Source organism: Haliotis rufescens, unplaced genomic scaffold (genome assembly GCF_023055435.1).
Source record: "Haliotis rufescens isolate VD_foot unplaced genomic scaffold, xgHalRufe1.0.p SCAF_37, whole genome shotgun sequence".
NCBI lineage: Eukaryota > Metazoa > Mollusca > Gastropoda > Lepetellida > Haliotidae > Haliotis > Haliotis rufescens.
The window spans coordinates 2,470,065-2,490,330 of NW_025964079.1; the positions used below are offsets into that span (position 1 = coordinate 2,470,065).

General features: G+C 44.4%; 1 protein-coding gene across 7 annotated transcripts in view; it reads left to right on the forward strand.

The window, feature by feature from the left end:
- Positions 1-20,266, forward strand: part of LOC124140465 (rho GTPase-activating protein 15-like) — a 71,257-nt gene that overhangs the window by 43,270 nt on the left and 7,721 nt on the right. For 5 of the 7 annotated variants that reach the window (XM_048381279.1, XM_048381283.1, XM_048381284.1 and 2 more), the window contains 6 exons: positions 2,392-2,451; positions 6,869-6,927; positions 10,266-10,452; positions 14,497-14,604; positions 15,822-15,897; positions 18,224-18,379. In XM_048381279.1, coding sequence (XP_048237236.1) covers positions 2,392-2,451; positions 6,869-6,927; positions 10,266-10,452; positions 14,497-14,604; positions 15,822-15,897; positions 18,224-18,379 — 646 coding nt within the window. The remainder of the gene's footprint in view (positions 1-2,391; positions 2,452-6,868; positions 6,928-10,265; positions 10,453-14,496; positions 14,605-15,821; positions 15,898-18,223; positions 18,380-20,266) is intronic. The other 2 variants (XM_048381282.1, XM_048381286.1) reach the window with 1 other exon arrangement.

Genomic DNA, 20,266 nt, shown 5'->3' on the forward strand with positions numbered 1-20,266 from the left:
CAAAATCAAAGTATTGAAATTCTTTGTAATAGAGTGCCAATGCCTCTGTAACTTTTGCGAACGTATATGGTCAAAATAAGTTTCTGGTGCTTGAAGATCATACTTTAAAATCTTCCCTTTCACAAAGCTGCCTTGCCATGATGTTTCTCATAGAAGCCAGTGATACTTGTTATTTGCACAAGTCAACAGCACAGACTCCTAGGAAATGAGACCCGTGAAGATCCGTGGTAGAATAGGTCTTCAGCAACCCATGCTTGCCGTAAAAGGCAACTATGCTTGTCGTAAAAGATGAGTAACGGGATCGGGTTCGATTGCCAACAGTATAGAATGTGAAGCCAATTGCTGGACCCGTGAAGATCCGGGGTAGAATAGGTCTTCAGCAACCCATGCTTGTCGTAAGAGGCGACTAACGGGATCGGGTGGTCAGGCTCGCTGACTTGGTTGATGCATGTCATGGTATACCAATTGCGTAGATCCATACTCATGATATCAATCACTGGATTGTCTGATCCAGACTCAATTATTTACAGACCTCCCTCATATAGCTGGAATATTGCTGAGTGCAGCGTAAAACAACCAACCAACCAACCTAGGAAATAAACATGTGAACATTGTTTCAGTGCTATATGATTCATAAAATAAACCAGCTGATTCAGAAGTTTGGAACAGAATTATCAATCTTAGTGATAAGGAAGAGACAGATCGACTGCTTAACAATTGTCTCCTGGCAAAATAACCGTAACAGATCAAAAGTAATTCTTGTTGGCACATTCAAGTTACAAAGGGCACGCCTAAACCTCTTTGTGAGTGCTGTAAATCCTATTCCTGCAAACTGACAAGAAACCCATCCTCTTCTTCATCTCCTCTCTATCCCTGGACCTGATCCAATCCCTGGACCTGATCCTATCCCTGGAACTGATCCCATCCATGGACCTGATCCCATCCCTGGACCTGATCCAATCCCTGGTACTGATCCAACTCCTGAACCTGATCCTATCCCTGAACCTGATCCTATCCCTGGACCTGATCCTATCCCTTGATACTGATCCAACTCCTGAACCTGATCCTATCCCTGGACCTGATCCTACCCCTGGACCTGATCCCATCCCTGAAACTGATCCTATCCCTGGACCTGATCCTATCCCTGGACCTGATCTGCTCCCTGGACCTGATCCTATCCCTGGACCTGATCCAATCCCTGGAACTGATCCCATCCCTGGACCTGATCCCATCCCTGGACCTGATCCAATCCCACGTACTGATCCAACTCCTGAACCTGATCCAACTCCTGAACCTAATCCTATCCCTGGACCTGATCCTATCCCTGGACCTGATCCCATCCCTGAAACTGATCCTATCCCTGGACCTGATCCTATCCCTGGAACTGATCCCATCCCTGGACCTGATCCCATCCCTGGACCTGATCCAATCCCACGTACTGATCCAACTCCTGAACCTGATCCAACTCCTGAACCTAATCCTATCCCTGGACCTGATCCTATCCCTGGACCTGATCCCATCCCTGAAACTGATCCTATCCCTGGACCTGATCCTATCCCTGGAACTGATCCCATCCCTGGACCTGATCCCATCCCTGAACCTGATCCAATCCCACGTACTGATCCAACTCCGGAACCTGATCCAATCCCTAGTACTGATCCTACTCCTGAACCTGATCCTATCCCTGGACCTGATCCTATCCCTGGACCTGATCCCATCCCTGGACCTGATCCCATCCCTGGACCTGATCCAATCCCACGTACTGATCCAACTCCTGAACCTGATCCAACTCCTGAACCTAATCCTATCCCTGGACCTGATCCTATCCCTGGACCTGATCCCATCCCTGAAACTGATCCTATCCCTGGACCTGATCCAATCCCTGGAACTGATCCCATCCCTGGACCTGATCCCATCCCTGGACCTGATCCAATCCCACGTACTGATCCAACTCCGGAACCTGATCCAATCCCTAGTACTGATCCTACTCCTGAACCTGATCCAATCTCTGGTACTGATCCAACTCCTGAACCTGATCCCATCCCTGGACCTGATCCCATCCCTGGACCTGATCCTTCTCCTGAACCTGATCCCATCCCTGGACCTGATCCTATCCCTGGACCTGATCCAATCCCTGGTACTGATCCTACTCCTGAACCTGATCCTATCACTGGACCTGATCCTATCCCTGGACCTGATCCCATCCCTGGACCTGATCCTATCCCTGGACCTGATCCTACCCCTGGACCTGATCCTACCCCTGGACCTGATCCTATCCTTGGACCCTTGTGTCAGAGCATGTGGCTGTACGAGCCCTGCTGGCTCCCTGCTTGAAGTATGTTCCTGCATGGCGGATGTGTATGTTCTGACTAGCCAGTTTGTGGTTTTCAGGCGGGCGATACCCCACCATCCAGCAAACCTAGGCCATCCTCGCCTACCATTAGGTTTGATGTAAGTAAGACTGTGAGTGTACACTCATATGCCTTGTAAGGTTTGTGTGTATAATCTTTTATAGTCATATACGTATGTGCATTACTCTTTAGTTACAAGCAATTACTTTTTAAGGGATCAACCATTTTATCTGCAGGACAGAGTTGGCGATTTACGTTTTATATTTTACGAGAAATATTTTTAATTGAGACTGGACATGTGTACCTGGCATCTATGTTTGTTTGTTTGTTTTTTAATGCTGCACTCAGCAATATTCCATCTATATGAGGGTCTGTAAATAATCGAATCTGACCAGACAATCCAGTGATTGAATTCATGAGCATAGATCTATGCTATTGGCTACAACTCTTACAACAAGCAAGTGATGTTAAAGACCATTTCTATCCCAAATGTTCAGGGGGCACTTGGCATCATTGTTAAGTTTTATCTTACTATGAATTTAATCCCAAAGTGGACTCCGTAAGTATCCCAGGTTAGAATTAGTCCCCATCAACCTATACTGGTAGTAAGAGGCGCCCAAATGGATCGGGTAGTCATGCTTGGTGACTGTTTTTTTTGTAATCTTGCCTAGACGGCTTGAATCATTGCTCACAATATCAATCGGGTGGTCGGGTAGCATAGTGGTTAAAGCGTTCGCTCGTCACGCCGAAGACCCTGGTTCGATTCCCGACATGGGTACAATGTGTGAAGCCCATTTCTGGTGTCCCCCGCCGTGATATTGCTGGAATATTGCTAAAAGTGGCGTAAAACCATACTCACTCACTCACAATATCAATCACTGGATTGTATGGTTCAAACTTGATTATTAACAGATCGCTGTCATATAGCTGGAATATTGCTTTGTATTGAACAACAGACAAAAAAAAAGCCAAAGTGAAATTTATTTATTTTTGAAACCATTGAATTTTTTTTTTAATACACTAAATTCCACATCTTCCCTCACCCTGGTGAAGACAAAATGGTTGGTGCCTTATTTGCTGCCCGGGGTAGATAATCCCACTGTGGAGAGAGAAGCTGCCGCACAGGGCTGCATGCAAGTAGTGTTGTGTAGTACAGTCCGTGGAGGTGTACTAGCTTTACAGTTATAGCTTCTATGGTAAACAATGCTTATAACGAACTGACACCATTTCTTCGTTCCGGCCATTGGCAGTATTTTTTATCATATAAATTAATGGATATAACAAACATGCTTATAACGAACTGAGGGATATAACGCACTATTTCTTTGGTCCTGCCATTGGCTGTATATTTTATCATATGAAATAAATGGATATAACATGCATACTTATGATGAACTGATGGATATAACGCACTATTTCTTCGGTACTGTCATTGTCTGTATATTTTATCATATGAAATTAATGGATATAACAGACATGCTTATATCGAACTGACAGATATAACACACTATTTCTGGATATAATGCACTATTTCTTTGGTACGGCCATTGGCTGTATATTTTATCATATGAAATTAATGGATATAACATACATGCTTATAACGAAATAACGGATACTCAACTTCATTATCCGTCGGGGGCACGGGTGGCCCAGTCATCTAAGGCACCGCGATTCGCTGTGCAGAGTTGCATTCCCTGGGCACGCCAGAAACCTATGATTGTGGGTTCGAATCCCGGTTCACCCCGATTATGCTTCTAGGTTTGTCAGCACCATACCCGTGCTCGTGGGTTTCACCGAAGTGGTAAACGTCTGAGACGTGCATCACTTCGGGCTTTCCTCCCACATTAAGCTGACATGCCGCGATTTAACTGGAATATTGTTAAAAGCGGCGTAAAACCAAACTCACTCACTCATTATACGTCATAATAATCTGCTAGCTAGGTATTAAAAGAATGATTGTAGTTGACGACTGACAGTCATGGATCTACACAGAGAACAGGTCAATTGTTGAAGGAACTTTTTTTTGTAATTTTTAAGCATTTTATTCGCTTTCATTTTACATCACTTACTCGGTTTTTAATTATCGTAGAAATCAAATCAGACAAAACAAGTGGTTTCATTCAATTCGTTTGGAATTTGGTTTTGAAGCATCTTTTGCAAAGATTTTAGGATGACTGAATCTTGTTTAAGAGAAAAGGATTTCTGTTATTCCGGTAATTGAAATAACATCTACTGTAGGTTTGGTCTCGTCTGTCTGGTCCAGACTCGACTATCAACTGGCCAGCATCATATAGCTGGAATACTGCTGGGTGTAGCGTTAAACAACAAACTTACTTGAAAACATGTATCTAGTCAGGAATCAGACTTATCTTTGCTTATCAGAGCAGGCAATGCTCTTCATCTTGTTTTACGCTTTTAATAATATTGTCAAGAAGACAGTGTTTGTTATATGCATATTTGAAGCTAAGATGTAAAATACCGTATTTCCTCTCTTAGACGCCTGGTTGTCTGTCAAGCTGTTTTCCCAGCGTCTATTCTGTTTGATGCTGGCGAAGTGGTAACTCCATACCTTATTGAATCCCAAATCCTATTGTCATAAAGGGTATTTTGCAGGGAACAATCATTATTAATCACCACATTATCACAGTGTAAAATAGGAGACTTCTATCTTGGGCAATCCTTCATTTCAAATGATGGACTTGGCATCTACTAGAAGCACGCCTTCTATGTTTGGACAGAGCGTATGACCCGGTATCACTTAGAGGTTGGCATGTATTGGATGCTTGGCATCTACTAGAGGAAATACGGTATTTGGTACTTGAACACTGATGACTTCAATTTGTTGATTTGGCTTGAAATCACCTGCGAACAAACGTCCTGAGGCATACATTTGCTGACACGTGAAGATCTGGGCTAGATATGGTGTTCAGCAACCAATGCTTGCCATAAAAGGTGACTAGGCTTGTCGTAAGAGGTGACTAACGGGTTCGGGTGGTCAGGCTCGCTGACTTGGTTGATGCATGTCATCGCATTCCAATTTAGTGGATCGATGCACATGATGTCAATCAGTGGATTCTCTGGTCCAGACTCGATTACTTACAGACTGCCTTCATATAGCTGTAATATTGCTGAGTGCTGCGTTAAACAGACAAAATAAGCAAACAAACATGCAGTAGTTACTGTAAGGTAAACATTACAACATTGTCATTATGCTTCAGGGGGGCACGGGTGGCCCAGTCGTCTAAGGCGCCGCGATTCGCTGTGCAGAGTTGCGTCCCTTGGGCACGCCAGAAACCTATGATTGTGGGTTCGAATCCTGGTTCGCCCCGATTATGTTTCTAGGTTTGTCAGCACCATACCCGTGCTTGTTGGTTTCACCGAAGTGGTAAACGTCACTTTGGGCTTTCCTCCCACATTAAGCTGACATGCCGTGATATAACTGGAATATTGTTAAAAGCGGCGTTAAACCCAACTCACTCACTCACTCACTCATTAGGCTTTGCTTCTCACGACATTCAATAGTCTTCTAATAAATAAATGTTCTTGTTGATGAGGTTCAACGTTTTGTGGTGGAGTGCACATGTTGTACTGGTACGCCTGGATACAAGTTGTATTGATATATCTGAGTAGAATTTTATATAGCAGAATATATGTCATATTGGTCTGCCTCAATACAATTTATATTGGTATACTTGGATAAATTTGTATTGATATGCCTGAATACAAGTCATATTGATATACCAGGATACAAGTTGTATTTATATGTTTGGATACAAGTTGTTAAACTTGTGTTCCTGAATATAAGTTGCATTGGTTTACGTGGAAACATTGGTTTTCTAAGATACAATTTGTATTGGTATGTCTCGATACAAAAATATTGGTATGCTTCAATAAAATGGTATGCCCAAATACACACCCTTTTGATTTACCTGGATCCAAGTTATTTTGCCTGGATGCTGTGGTTATAACTGGTTACTAATCATGGTATAACGTGTTTGACCTACTCAATACTGACTGGTTGCATGCATTATATACAACATGCTTGCCCTTAGTGTGAATGACTTTATCCTGAATGTTATCAACGTTGTACTATTATGAGCATTCTATTCAATGTGTTGTACAATGTGACCATGGACTGTTTTGTTCTGTTTATAGGGAATGTTGTTGATAGATATCTGAATGATGTGGTGTTGTTTATTGTGTGTTGTTTATCTTCAGCTGAATATGTAGAAGGTAAAAGTCACAATATTTCAGAATAATACACAATGTTTTACTTCCTGTTTGAAATGGCCACTGCTCTGCTCATATATGGTGAATACTGTGGTGATGTATTTGAGTGAATTTGTGATAATATCTTGGCAATGTTTTATACTTTTACGATATCTTGATACATGATTTGAATCTTGTCAACATTTAAATCTATATCCAGTTTATCCTGTATGATACCCCATGGCAATCACTGGCTGTTAATCCCTGTTAATCTCATTTAATCTCTGTTAATCTCTGTTTGTTTCCAGGATCAGCTGACAGGAATCCTGAACAAAGCCAAAATAGCTGAGGTTGGCAAACGAGTCAAGTAAGTCCTCCATCTTGTTCAGAGATTCTTCTGTGGGATTTATGTGCCCAAATCAATTTGTTGCCAAATGGTTGTAAAATGATATTGGATGAATATTGTCCTGCCAATGTGAGATTCTCCTTGCGATTTGTGGCCCAGGCAGTCTGATACTTGGCAGTTGTAGAAGAAAGTACTGAACTGGGTATTGGATGAATATTGTCCTGCCAATGTGAGATTCTCCTTGTGATTTGTGCCCCAGGCAGTCTGATACTTGGCAGTTGTAGAAGAAAGTACTGAACTGGGTATTGGATGAATATTGTCCTGCCAATGTGAGATTCTCCTTGTGATTTGTGCCCCAGGCAGTCTGATACTTGGCAGTTGTAGAAGAAAGTACTGAACTGGGTATTGGATGAATATTGTGTCCTGCCTCTGTGAGATTCTCCTTGTGATTTGTGCCCCAGGCAGTCTGATACTTGGCAGTTGTAGAAGAAAGTACTGAACTGGGTATTGGATGAATATTGTGTCCTGTCCTGTGAGATTCTCCTTGTGATTTGTGCCCCAGGCAGTCTGATACTTGGCAGTTGTAGAAGAAAGTACTGAACTGGGTATTGGATGAATATTGTCCTGCCACTGTGAGATTCTCCTTGCGATTTGTGCCCAAGGCAGTCTGATACTTGGCAGTTGTAGAAGAAAGTACTGAACTGGGTATTGGATGAATATTGTGTCCTGCCACTGTGAGATTCTCCTTGTGATTTGTGCCCCAGGCAGTCTGATACTTGGCAGTTGTAAAAGAAAGTACTGAACTGAGTATTGGATGAATATTGTGTCCTGCCTCTGTGAGATTCTCCTTGCAATTTGTGCCCTAAGCAGTCTGATACTTGGCAGTTGTAAAAGAAAGTACTGAACTGAGTGTTGGATGAATATTGTGTCCTGCCACTGTGAGATTCTCCTTGCAATTTGTGCCTAAGTCTAAATTGTAAAATCAATAAATGTCCACACTAGATCAGAGAAAAAACCAAAACATTTTTTCAAACACAATTTTTTATGTTTACAATGATAAAGGCAATACAATGGATCAAATAAGTGGCCTCCGCTATGAACCCTAGAATTAATGTTCAGAATTTTGTTGTTGAATGTCTAGAAATAGGCCTGTCCCTGTTCTTAAATCTGAGTGAGTGAGTATGGCTTTACGCCGCTTTTAGCAATATTCCAGCAATATCACAGCGGGGGACACCAGAAATGGGCTTCACACATTGTACCCATTTCTTAAATCTGAAATAGTTTTAGAAGCTGCCACGAATTTGGTGTTTTCAGATAGGTTGGTAAGTTTGTTGTTTAACGCCGCACTCAGCAATATTCCAGCTATATGACGGCAGTCTGTAAATAATCAAGTCTGGACCAGAAAATCCAGTGATTAATATCATGAGCGTCGATCCACATGCATCAACCAAGTCAGCGAGCCTGACCACCCGATCCTGTTATTCACCTCTTACGACAAGCATGGTTGCTGAAGACCTATTCTACCCCGGATCTTCACGGGTCGTTTTCAGATATGTATCCACTCCGCTCTTGTCATGTAGATACAAGGGTGGACTGATAAGTTCAAAGCCTCGCGTAGAGGGAATTGTGTAATGAAATCTTTTTAGTTGTGGGACATAACATGACATCATAGAGAAAATCCACAAGACTGGAGTCAAATGAACAAATTGTTTCACTGTGAGAAGTCTGTAAGATTAGCAGGGGTATGTGTCCTTCGGAAATGGACACACTTGAGTGAGTGAGTGAGTTGGGTTTAATGCCGCTTTTAACAGTATTACAGTTATATCACGGCGTGTCAGCTTAATGTTGGAGGAAAGCCCGAAGTGATGCAGGCCTCAGACGTTTACCACTTCGGTGAAACCCACGAGCACGGGCATGGTGCTGACAAACGTAGAAACATAATCGGGGCGAACCGGGATTCGAACCCACAATCATAGGTTCCTGGCGTGCCCAGGGGATGCCCAGGGGATGCAACTCTGCCTTAGACGACTGGGCCACCCGTACCCCACACACTTGAGGAGTGTAGAGAGGCACCATAAGGAGGTGGGCTGTGAAGCTTGTGAGGGAGAGCCTTGATGACGAGCCCTATTCTTGAAGGTCTGTCACTTCAGCAATACCGGAAATGATCCAGAGTGTATTAATGTGGAAGGGGATTATGTTGAAAAATAAATCATTTTAATATCTTTAGCTCAAGTCGTTCTATGTGAGGCTCAGAACACATCTATCACCCCAGGTCTCTTTATATAGGTACAGCCAGCCTCCTAGAAACATCCATCTCGAAACTTTTTGAACGATCATGCCAACCATCTTTATGAACAAGGGGCAGATAACTCTCAGCACTCAACATTTATTGGCCCTTCAATTATTTGCTGCCACTGCCAATGACAACAGATACATTTACAACACCCTCTACTGCCACATAATAATTGCTATCATTTAGGTTTAAAAAATAAAAGAATTGGTTCTCAGGCAATGACTTTTAAAAATATAGTGGGGGCGGGGGATATAGAAACGGGCTTCGTCCGTCCGTCCGTCACGTTTTGTTTCCAGAGCATAACTCATAAACCGTTCAATATTTTTTCATCAAACTTTGCAGGTCTGTCAGGTACATGCTGAACTGGTGCCTTTTGCTATTTAGAAATTTTAGAAGTTTTTATTTTTTACGTTTCCTTGGCAACAAGATGGACTTAGGTTCTGTGAGGGTAGGGTTCATTTCTGGAGCATAACTCATAAACCGTTCAATATTTTTTCATCAAACTTTGAAAGTCTGTCAGGTACATGCTGACCTGGTGCCTTTTGCTATTTAGAAATTTTAGAATGTTTTTATTTTTTACGTTTCCATGGCAGCAAGATGGACTTAGGTTCCAAATTATGACAAGTTCCACCTCGGTTAAAAAAGGTTAGGGTTTGTTTAGATTTAATTATGTCATAAATTCTGCAACAGGGATGGGGGATATAGCCACGTTAGTGGCAAACTCTTCTTTTTGTTTTTGTACAAACTAGTATGTAAATAAGCATACAAACTCCTATTGCCGCCATGAGATGTGCAGTAAAGCAGTGCCTATTTAAAGGGAAGTAACTGCATGCTATATTGGCTTGCATTTGTTTAGTGTTAGGATTTTTGAAAAATTATTTGAAAGGAAATAAAAACGAAATGTGCGGCAGACTTTATGATGATGCAGGCGGTGCCTGAGAACCGCGACTATTATTTCTTCAGCCTTATAGTTGTCACTAGACTACTAGTGCTTATTTCTAAAGGTGGAATTCATTTTTGAGTCAACAATATTCCCATAGAAATATAACGCTGTTTCCCCTTTCAGGAAGAACTGGAGCCAGTCGTACGTGGTGCTCCATGGCTCCAACATCATCTTCTACAAGGACCAGAAGGCAGCAGTGCACCGACCTGGCTCCCCTCACGGCAAGCCCGAGTTCATCGTCAGTCTGCTTGGCGCTAAGGTCAACTTTAGTCAAAACACGGAGGTCACAAGCAAGAAAAATGTCATCACGGTAAGCATTGATCTCATTTACTGCACTCTCCCCAGATGTTGTGAGATCTGGATCCACTTGCACAAAGCAATATTAGTGCTAAGATGATACTCCCATACATTAACATAGGCTTACAATAGTCTTAGCGCTAAGATCGCTTTGTGCAAGTGGGCCCTGGACCTTGCAAGCTTATATGTTCTCCAGACCTACAGAAGAGTGTGTGAGTGAGTTAGGTTTAACGCGGCTTTTAACATTATTCCAGTTATATCGCGGCGTGTCAGCTTAATGTGGGAGGAAAGCCCAAAGTGATGCAGGTCTCAGACGTTTACCACTTCGGTGAAACCCACGAGCACGGGTATGGTGCTGACAAACCTAGATGATTGTCTGGGTCATGATGATTGGGTTGTGATGATTGTCTGGGTCGTGATGATTGCCTGGGTCGTGAAGATTGCCTTGGTCGTGATGATTGTCTGGGTCATGATGATTGTCAGGGTCGTGATGATTGCATGGGTCCGTGATGATTGCCTGGGTCGTGATGATTATCTGGGTCGTGATGATTGTCTGGGTCATGATGATCGTCTGGGTCATGATGATTGCCTGGGTTGTGATGATTGTCTGAGTTGTGATGATTGCCTGGGTCGTGATGATTGCCTGGGTCGTAATAATTGCCTGGGTCATGATGATTATCTTGGTCATGATGATTGCCTGGGTCGTGATGATTGTCTGGGTCATGATGATTGCCTGGGTCGTGATGATTGTCTTGGTCGTGATGAATGCCAGGGTTGTGATGATTGTCTTGGTCATGATGATTGTCTGGGTCATGATGATTGTCAGGGTCGTGATGATTGTCTGGGTCATGATGATTGTCAGGGTCGTGATGATTGCATGGGTCCGTGATGATTGCCTGGGTCGTGATGATTATCTGGGTCGTGATGATTGTCTGGGTCATGATGATCGTCTGGGTCATGATGATTGTCTCGGTCGTGATGATTGTCTCAGTTGTGATGATTGCCTGGGTTGTGATGATTGTCTGGGTCTTAATGATTTCCTGGGTCGTGATGATTGCCTGGGTCGTGATGATTGTCTGGGTCGTGATGATTGCCTGGGTCGTGATGATTATCTTGGTCATGATGATTGCCTGGGTCCTGATGATTGTCTGGGTCATGATGATTGCCTGGGTCGTGATGATTGCCTGGGTCGTGATGATTGCCTGGGTTGTGATGATTGTCTGGGTCGTGATGATTGTCAGGGTCATGATGATTGCCTGGGTCGTGATGATTGTCAGGGTCATGATGATTGCCTGGGTCGGGATGATTGTCTTGGTTATGATGATTGTCTCAGTCGTGATGATTGCCAGGGTTGTGATGATTGTCGGGGTTGTGATGGTTGCCTCGGTCGTGATGATTTTGAGTCATGATGATTGCCTCGGTCGTGAAGATTGCCTTGGTCGTGATGATTGTCTGGATCGTGATGATTTCCTGCGAAGTGATGATTGCCTGGGTCGTGATGATTGTCTGGGTAGTGATGATTGTCTAGGTTGTGATGATTGTCTGGGTCATGATGATTGCCAGGGTCGTGATAATTGTCTCGGTCGTGATGATTGCCTGGGTCGTGATGATTATCTGGGTCGTGATGATTGTCTGGGTCATGATGATCGTCTGGGTCATGATGATTGCCTGGGTCGTGATGATTGTCTGGGTCGTGATGATTGCCTGGGTTGTGATGATTGTCTGGGTCTTAATGATTGCCTGGGTCGTGATGATTATCTTGGTCATGATGATTGCCTGGGTCGTGATGATTGTCTGGGTCGTGATGATTGCCTGGGTCATGATGATTATCTTGGTCATGATGATTGCCTGGGTCCTGATGATTGTCTGGGTCATGATGATTGCCTGGGCCGTGATGATTGCCTGGGTCGTGATGATTGCCTGGGTTGTGATGATTGTCTGGGTCGTGATGATTGTCAGGGTCATGATGATTGCCTGGGTCGTGATGATTGTCTGGGTCATGATGATTGCCTGGGTCGTGATGATTGCCTGGGTCGTGATGATTGCCTGGGTTGTGATGATTGTCTGGGTCGTGATGATTGTCAGGGTCATGATGATTGCCTGGGTCGTGATGATTGCCTGGGTCGTGATGATTGCCTGGGTTGTGATGATTGTCTGGGTCGTGATGATTGTCAGGGTCATGATGATTGCCTGGGTCGTGATGATTGTCTGGGTTATGATGATTGTCTCAGTCGTGATGATTGCCAGGGTTGTGATGATTGTCGGGGTTGTGATTGTTGCCTCGGTCGTGATGATTTTGAGTCATGATGATTGCCTCGGTCGTGAAGATTGCCTTGGTCGTGATGATTGTCTGGATCGTGATGATTGTCTGGGAAGTGATGATTGCCTGGGTCGTGATGATTGTCTGGGTAGTGATGATTGTCTAGGTTGTGATGATTGTCTGGGTCATGATGATTGCCAGGGTCGTGATAATTGTCTCGGTCGTGATGATTCTGGGTCGTGATGATTGTCTGGGTCGTGGTGATTGTGGGTCATGATGATTGCCTGGGTCGTGATGATTGTCTCGGTCGTGATGATTCTGGGTCGTGATGATTTTCTGGGTCGTGATGATTGTCTCGGTCGTGATGACTGCCTGGTTTGTAATGATTGCCTGGGTCGTGATGATTGTCTTCGTCGTGATGATTGCCAGGGTTGTGATGATTTTCCAGGTCATGATGATTGTCAGGGTCGTGATGATTGCTCGGGTAGTGATGACTGCCTGGGTCGTGATGATTGTCTGGGTTGTGATGATTGTCTCGGTCGTGATGATTGCAAGGGTTGTGATAATTGTCTGGGTCGTGATGATTGTCTGGGTTGTGATGATTGCCTGGGTCATGATGATTGTGAGTTGCCTGGTTTGTGATGATTGTCTGGATCATGATGAGTGCCTGGGTCATGATGATTGTCTGGATCATGATGATTGACTGGGTTATGATGATTGTCTGGATCATGATGAGTGCCTGGGTCATGATGATTGTCTGGGTAGTGATGATTGCCTGGGTCGTGATGACAGCCTGGATCATGGTGATTGCCTGGTTCATGATGAGTGCCTGGGTCATGATGATTGTCTGGATCATGATGATTGACTGGGTTGTGATGATTGTCTGGATCATGATGAGTGCCTGGGTCATGATGATTGTCTGGGTTGTAATGATTGTCTGGGTTGTGATGATTGCCTGGTTTGTGATGATTGTCTGGATCATGATGATTGTCTGGATCATGATGATTGCCTGGGAAGTGATGATTGCCTGGGTCGTGATGATTGCCTGGGTCATGATTGCCTGGGTAGTGATGATTGTCTGGATCATGATGATTGTCTGGGTCATGATGATTGTCTCGGTCACGATGATTGCCTGGGTCATGATGATTGCCTGGGTCGTGATGCTTGCCTTGGTCGTGATGATTGTCTGGATCGTGATGATTGCCTTGGTTGTGATGATTGTTCGGTCATGATGATTGCCTGGGTCACGATGATTGTCTGTGTCGTGATGATTGTCTGTGTCATGATGATTGTCTCGGTCGTGATGATTGCCTGGGTTGTGATGATTGTCTTGGTCGTGATGATTGCCTGGGTTGTGATGATTGTCTGGGTTGTGATGATTCTGGGTAGTGATGATTGTCTTGGTCGTGATGATTGCCTGTATCATGATGATTGTCTCGGTCGTGATGATTGCCTGGGTTGTGATGATTGTCTCGGTCGTGATGATTGCCAGGGTTGTGATGATTCTGGGTCGTGATGATTGCCTGGGTCGTGATGATTGCCTGGGTCGTGGTGACTGTCGCGGTCTTGATGATTGCCAGGGTTGTGATGAATCTGGGTCGTGATGATTGTCTCGGTCGTGATGATTGCCTGGGTTTGGATGATTCTGGGTTGTGATGATTGTCTCGGTCGTGATGATTGCCTTGGTTGGGATGATTCTGGGTCGTGATGATTGTCCGGGTGGTGGTAACACTGGCGTTGCCAGTATGAGACGGTCTGTTGGCTGATGTGTCAGGTGCTCTGTTGTCCATGTTTCAGCTGACGGCTAACAGCAACACCCAGTTCCTGCTGCAGTGTGATGAAGAAGCCACGGCCAGAAATTGGTTTTTCCGTCTTAAGATCGCAGCAGATGACCTTCACGATAAGGTAGCTTCACAAGCATACTACCAGTAAAGTTGAGCTCCGTAGCAATTTGGTGTTAGAATTGAAATATCTATAAATGGCAAGTTTGTGGTGGGGGGAGATAGAGAAGTATCAGGCTGAGTCATATATTGATATTGTAACAAGATGCTGGGTCTACTGCTCATAATATCCATCACTGGATTGTCTGATCCATACTCAATAAATTACAGGCTGTCGTTATACAGCTGGAATATTGCTGGGTGAACTGGGCTAAAACTCATGATGTAATGCCATTTTGACAGGGAAATCGTCTGTCTCCTTTAACCTGAGGCAATAGTGGCCCAGTCAAACAAAGGCTTCACAATTCACAGTATGAGTTGCTTCCCTTTGTCATTCAAGAATCTTATGATCGTGAGTTCAAGTCCAAGTCACCCTGATTATGATTGTAGGTTTGTCAGCACCATACCTGTGCTCATGGATTTCACCCAACTGGTAAACGTCAGAGACCCACATCACTTTGGTGTTTCCTCCCACATTAAGCAAAAATAGGGGCGGTTGGGTTGCCTAGTGGTTAAAGCATTCGCTCGTCACGCCGAAGACCCGGGTTCGATTCCCGACATGGGTACAATGTGTGAAGCCCATTTCTGGTGTCCCCCACCGTGATATTGCTGGAATATTGCTAAAAACGGCGTAAAACCATACTCATACTCATACTCATCATAGAACTCACTACTCGTCTGGTGTCAGTGTTCGATATCGTGTTACCTATATCAATAGAAAATGTTACTCATTCTTGTTGGCTTCACTAAAATGGTAATCATCTTTGACTGACGGAACTTTGTACTTTTCCTCGCGATGAACCTGACACTGAACCTGAAATACTGTTCAGTGAGGCATCAACTTCAAATCATAGACACAAAATGAAAAATGTTATTGAGGTTTAAATCTTTTCGTAGTCCTTGATATGTTGCTTGGCAACAATATTCAAGCTGTATCACTCAGTCTGTAAATAATCTACTCTGGACCAGACAAACCAGTGATTGATATTAAGAGCAACATCCCACGTAATCAACCAAGTCACTGAACCTGACCACCTCATCCATTTTGTCAACTCTTACGCCCAGCGTTGGTTGTGGCGAACCTGCGTTAACCCGGAATCCCGAAAGTAGAAATAATCTAGTTGCCACTGAGGTGTTAAATGTCACATGACCCAAGTTATTCACAGTGGTCGATATTTTCAGAATGAGAGGAAACCGGAGCAGAAACCGGAGCAGAAACCGGAGAGGAAACCTGAGCCAAGCCCCATGGAAAAAAACAGTAAGAGTTCATTATATTGTATTCTTATAAATACATATTTGCTTGTTCCTCATGTTGGATATTCATGATACAGAAACATGCCCAGCTGTGATCAATATATCTACTGTGTCATTTTTATTCATGTCTTATATTAAATAAAATAATTGAAACATCAGACAGAAATGTGGGTGACGTAGTTGCTGGTGGGGTGACGTAGTTGCTGGTGGGGTGACGTAGTTGCTGGTAGGTGACGTAGTTGCTGGTGGGGTGACGTAGTTGCTGGTGGGTGACATAGTTGCTGGTGGGGTGACGTTGCTGGTGGGGTGACATAGTTGCTGGTGGGGGACGTAGTTGCTGGTTGGTGACGTAGTTGCTGGTGGGTGACGTAGTTGCTGGTGGGGTGACATAGTTGCTGGTGGGGGACGTAGTTGCTGGTGGGTGACGTAGTTGCTGGTGGGTGACGTAGTTGCTGGTGGGTGACATAGTTGCTGGTGGGTGACGTAGTTGCTGGTTGGTGACGTAGTTGCTGGTTGGTGACGTAGTTGCTGGTGGGTGACGTAGTTGCTGGTGGGGTGACATAGTTGCTGGTGGGTGACGTAGTTGCTGGTGGGTGACATAGTTGCTGGTGGGGTGACATAGTTGCTGGTGGGTGACGTAGTTGCTGGTTGGTGACGTAGTTGCTGGTGGGTGACGTAGTTGCTGGTGGGTGACATAGTTGCTGGTGGGTGACGTAGTTGCTGGTGGGTGACATAGTTGCTGGTGGGGTGACATAGTTGCTGGTGGGTGACGTAGTTGCTGGTTGGTGACGTAGTTGCTGGTGGGTGACGTAGTTGCTGGTGGGGTGACATAGTTGCTGGTGGGGGACGTAGTTGCTGGTGGGTGACGTAGTTGCTGGTGGGTGACGTAGTTGCTGGTGGGTGACATAGTTGCTGGTAGGTGACGTAGTTGCTGGTGGGGGACGTAGTTGCTGGTGGGGGACGTAGTTGCTGGTGGGTGACGTAGTTGCTGGTGGGGTGACATAGTTGCTGGTGGGGGACGTAGTTGTTGGTGGGTGACGTAGTTGCTGGTGGGTGACGTAGTTGTTGGTGGGTGACATAGTTGTTGGTGGGTGACGTAGTTGTTGGTGGGTGACGTAGTTGCTGGTGGGTGACGTAGTTGCTGGTAGGTGACATAGTTGCTGGTGGGTGACGTAGTTGCTGGTGGGTGACGTAGTTGCTGGTGGGGTGACATAGTTGCTGGTGGGGGACGTAGTTGCTGGTGGGGTGACATAGTTGCTGGTGGGGTGACGTAGTTGCTGGTGGGGTGACGTAGTTGCTGGTGGGGTGACATAGTTGCTGGTGGGGGACGTAGTTGCTGGTGGGGGACGTAGTTGCTGGTGGGTGACATAGTTGCTGGTGGGGGACGTAGTTGCTGGTGGGGGACGTAGTTGTTGGTGGGTGACATAGTTGCTGGTGGGGGACGTAGTTGCTGGTGGGGGACGTAGTTGCTGGTGGGTGACATAGTTGCTGGTGGGGGACGTAGTTGCTGGTGGGGGACGTAGTTGCTGGTGGGGTGACATAGTTGTTGGTGGGTGACATAGTTGTTGGTGGGTGACGTAGTTGCTGGTGGGGGACGTAGTTGCTGGTGGGGGACGTAGTTGCTGGTGGGGGACGTAGTTGCTGGTGGGTGACGTAGTTGTTGGTGGGTGACATAGTTGCTGGTGAGTGACGTAGTTGCTGATGGGTGAAGTAGCTGCTGGTGGGTGACGTAGTTGCTGATGGGTGAAGTAGCTGCTGGTGGGTGACGTAGTTGCTGAGGGGGACTTAGTTGTTGGTGGGTGACGTAGCTGCTGGTGGGTGACGTAGTTGCTGAGGGGGACGTAGTTGCTGGTAGGTGACGTAGTTGTTGGTGGGTGACGTAGTTGCTGGTGGGTGACGTAGTTGCTGATGGGTGAAGTAGCTGCTGGTGGGTGACGTAGTTGCTGAGGGGGACGTAGTTGCTGATGGGGACGTAGTTGCTGGTGGGTGGCGTAGTTGCTGAGGGGGACGTAGTTGCTGATATGTGAAGTAGCTGCTGGTGGGTGACGTAGTTGCTGATGGGTGACGTAGCTGCTGGTGGGTGACGTAGCTGCTGGTGGGGTGACGTGGTTGCTGGTAGGGTGACGTAGTTGCCTTTTTGGCGACGTAGCTGCTGGAGGGGTGACGTAGTTGCTGGTTGGGGACGTAGTTGCTGGTATGTGATGTAGCTGCTGGTCCATCCAAGCGTGAGGGGAGATGCAGGGTGGTAACACTGAATACTAAACGGTTAACGAGAACAGTGATGGTAGAATCCTGAACAGACGTCATCTGCCAGCTTCATTTGTTGTCAGTTATGAGAAGCCAGTCAGTGGAGGAGACACCAGGTGGCGCCTCGGAGAGGCACCCATCTCTTAATGCAACCTATTTCCGTATCCGGGACAAACTGCGCAGCCTCATCACCCGGCGCCCCCTACAGGAAGATTTGGTCAAACGAGGAATTATCAAAGGTAAAGTTGCCAAGGCTCTGAAGAAGTGTCAGCCAGCAAATGTCTACACTGTTAACCTTGAGTTGGGGATACATCTGGGAGTAGCAGAGGTTGGTGACAGCGTTATGCTGGTGGAGCAGTGGAAGTAGTTGTAGAAGTGTCGCTGTGTGTGTTAAGGCTGGGACGGGTAACTCGGGTACCTGGGTCAGGTGGGTACTGAGTAGGACCCGGGTACCCATAGGACTACCCGGACATGTGGTTAGTCACGTGATACATTGTTTAATGACAAAAAATACCTAGAACTCTATGGTTACACTACAAGTCACTAATGTTCGCATTTCTTTCTAACTGACTTTTCATATGGTTGAATAAAGACATAACTTAAGTCAACTTCAGTGTATGCATGACCAGATCGTTTAATACATGTATCTGAATATGTTTTGCAAGTGCTGTGGTAAAACAATTCCCAGTCGGACATTTTGTATCTCTTGAGACCAACAGTGGGTACCCGGGTAGGGTCGGGTAATATGGGGATGGGTGACCGGGTAGTAAATTTGGACTCGTCCCAGCCCTAGTGTGTGTCTGTGTGTCTGTGCCCGTGAATGCCACACTCAGCAATATTCTTGCTATATGAATGCTAACGTTAAGGGATTATATTCAAATATAAAAGTTATTAAATACTGGCTGAGACTTATTGACATGCCCTCATATAGATTGCCAAAAAAGTGTTATAATATGATGATAGTTTATGATAATAATGGGAAAAGAAACTGGGTTACAGGTGTTAGAGAATTACTTTTCAGTTGTGGCTTTGGTGATATTTGGCAAAACCAAAATGTGTATTCCAAATCAATGTTTATACTTTCATTAACCCAGAGATTAAAGGATATTTATTTACAATCTTGGACTGCATCATTGACTCTAACAAACAAGTGCTTTTATTACAAAATGTTTAAATCAGAAATAATTATGGAAGATTATTTATCAAAAGTTAATGTTAAAAATTTTGAACGGCTCTTTCACGGTTTAGATGTTCTTCTCACGACCTTTTAATAGAAACAGGGCACTATGTAAACATTCCTCGTGAAGAAAGAATCTGTAATCTATGTAGTTTAAACTCAGTAGAAGATGAATTTCATTTCTTACTTGTATGTCCAGTGTATTTACACCTTAGAGAAAAATACCTGCAAGCTTATTATTACAGGTACCCTAATATTATTAAATTTGTTACACTGCTGTCAAACACTATGAAATTGCTAATGTGTTGTGTGATATGACATGTTGAAATGTGATATAATATAGGTGTGATATATGGTACGATGGTATGTTATGATATGATAATGGTATATGAAATAACACTATATAGTATGATCTTATAATAATGATACAATATGATATGATGTTATAGAATATGTTGTATGATATAACAAGTTGTGATATGGTAAATTATGTGACTGTGTTGAGATGCGATGTGGAATGACGTGAGGTGATTTGGTGAGATATGTACATAAATTGTATAAAATTGTATATTCTTCAAATTGTACTATAGGCCTGTGGCCTCTTCAGTACGTGAAATAAAGATTGATTGGCAGATCGCACCAACTCTCGTTTATTTTCAGCAGCCATGGTCAGTTTACTGCTATTTATCATATAATGGGTATGTTTCTCAGGAGGATACAGCCAACAGATAAACACAGTATTCGTTGGGGTCATATAAGGAAAAATATGCTAATATGAAAGGTTAGGAAGGTAGTACTTTAAGTAGTGTTTTTTTTCCTCAAATTTCAAATTTTTATTGACCAAGTCTGTTGTCACCTCTTAGTTTACCTAAATTCTCCGAAGGGATATTATAATTATTTACTGCACATGATACTAAAAAAATCTTTTTCAAAATACTGAACCCCTTTG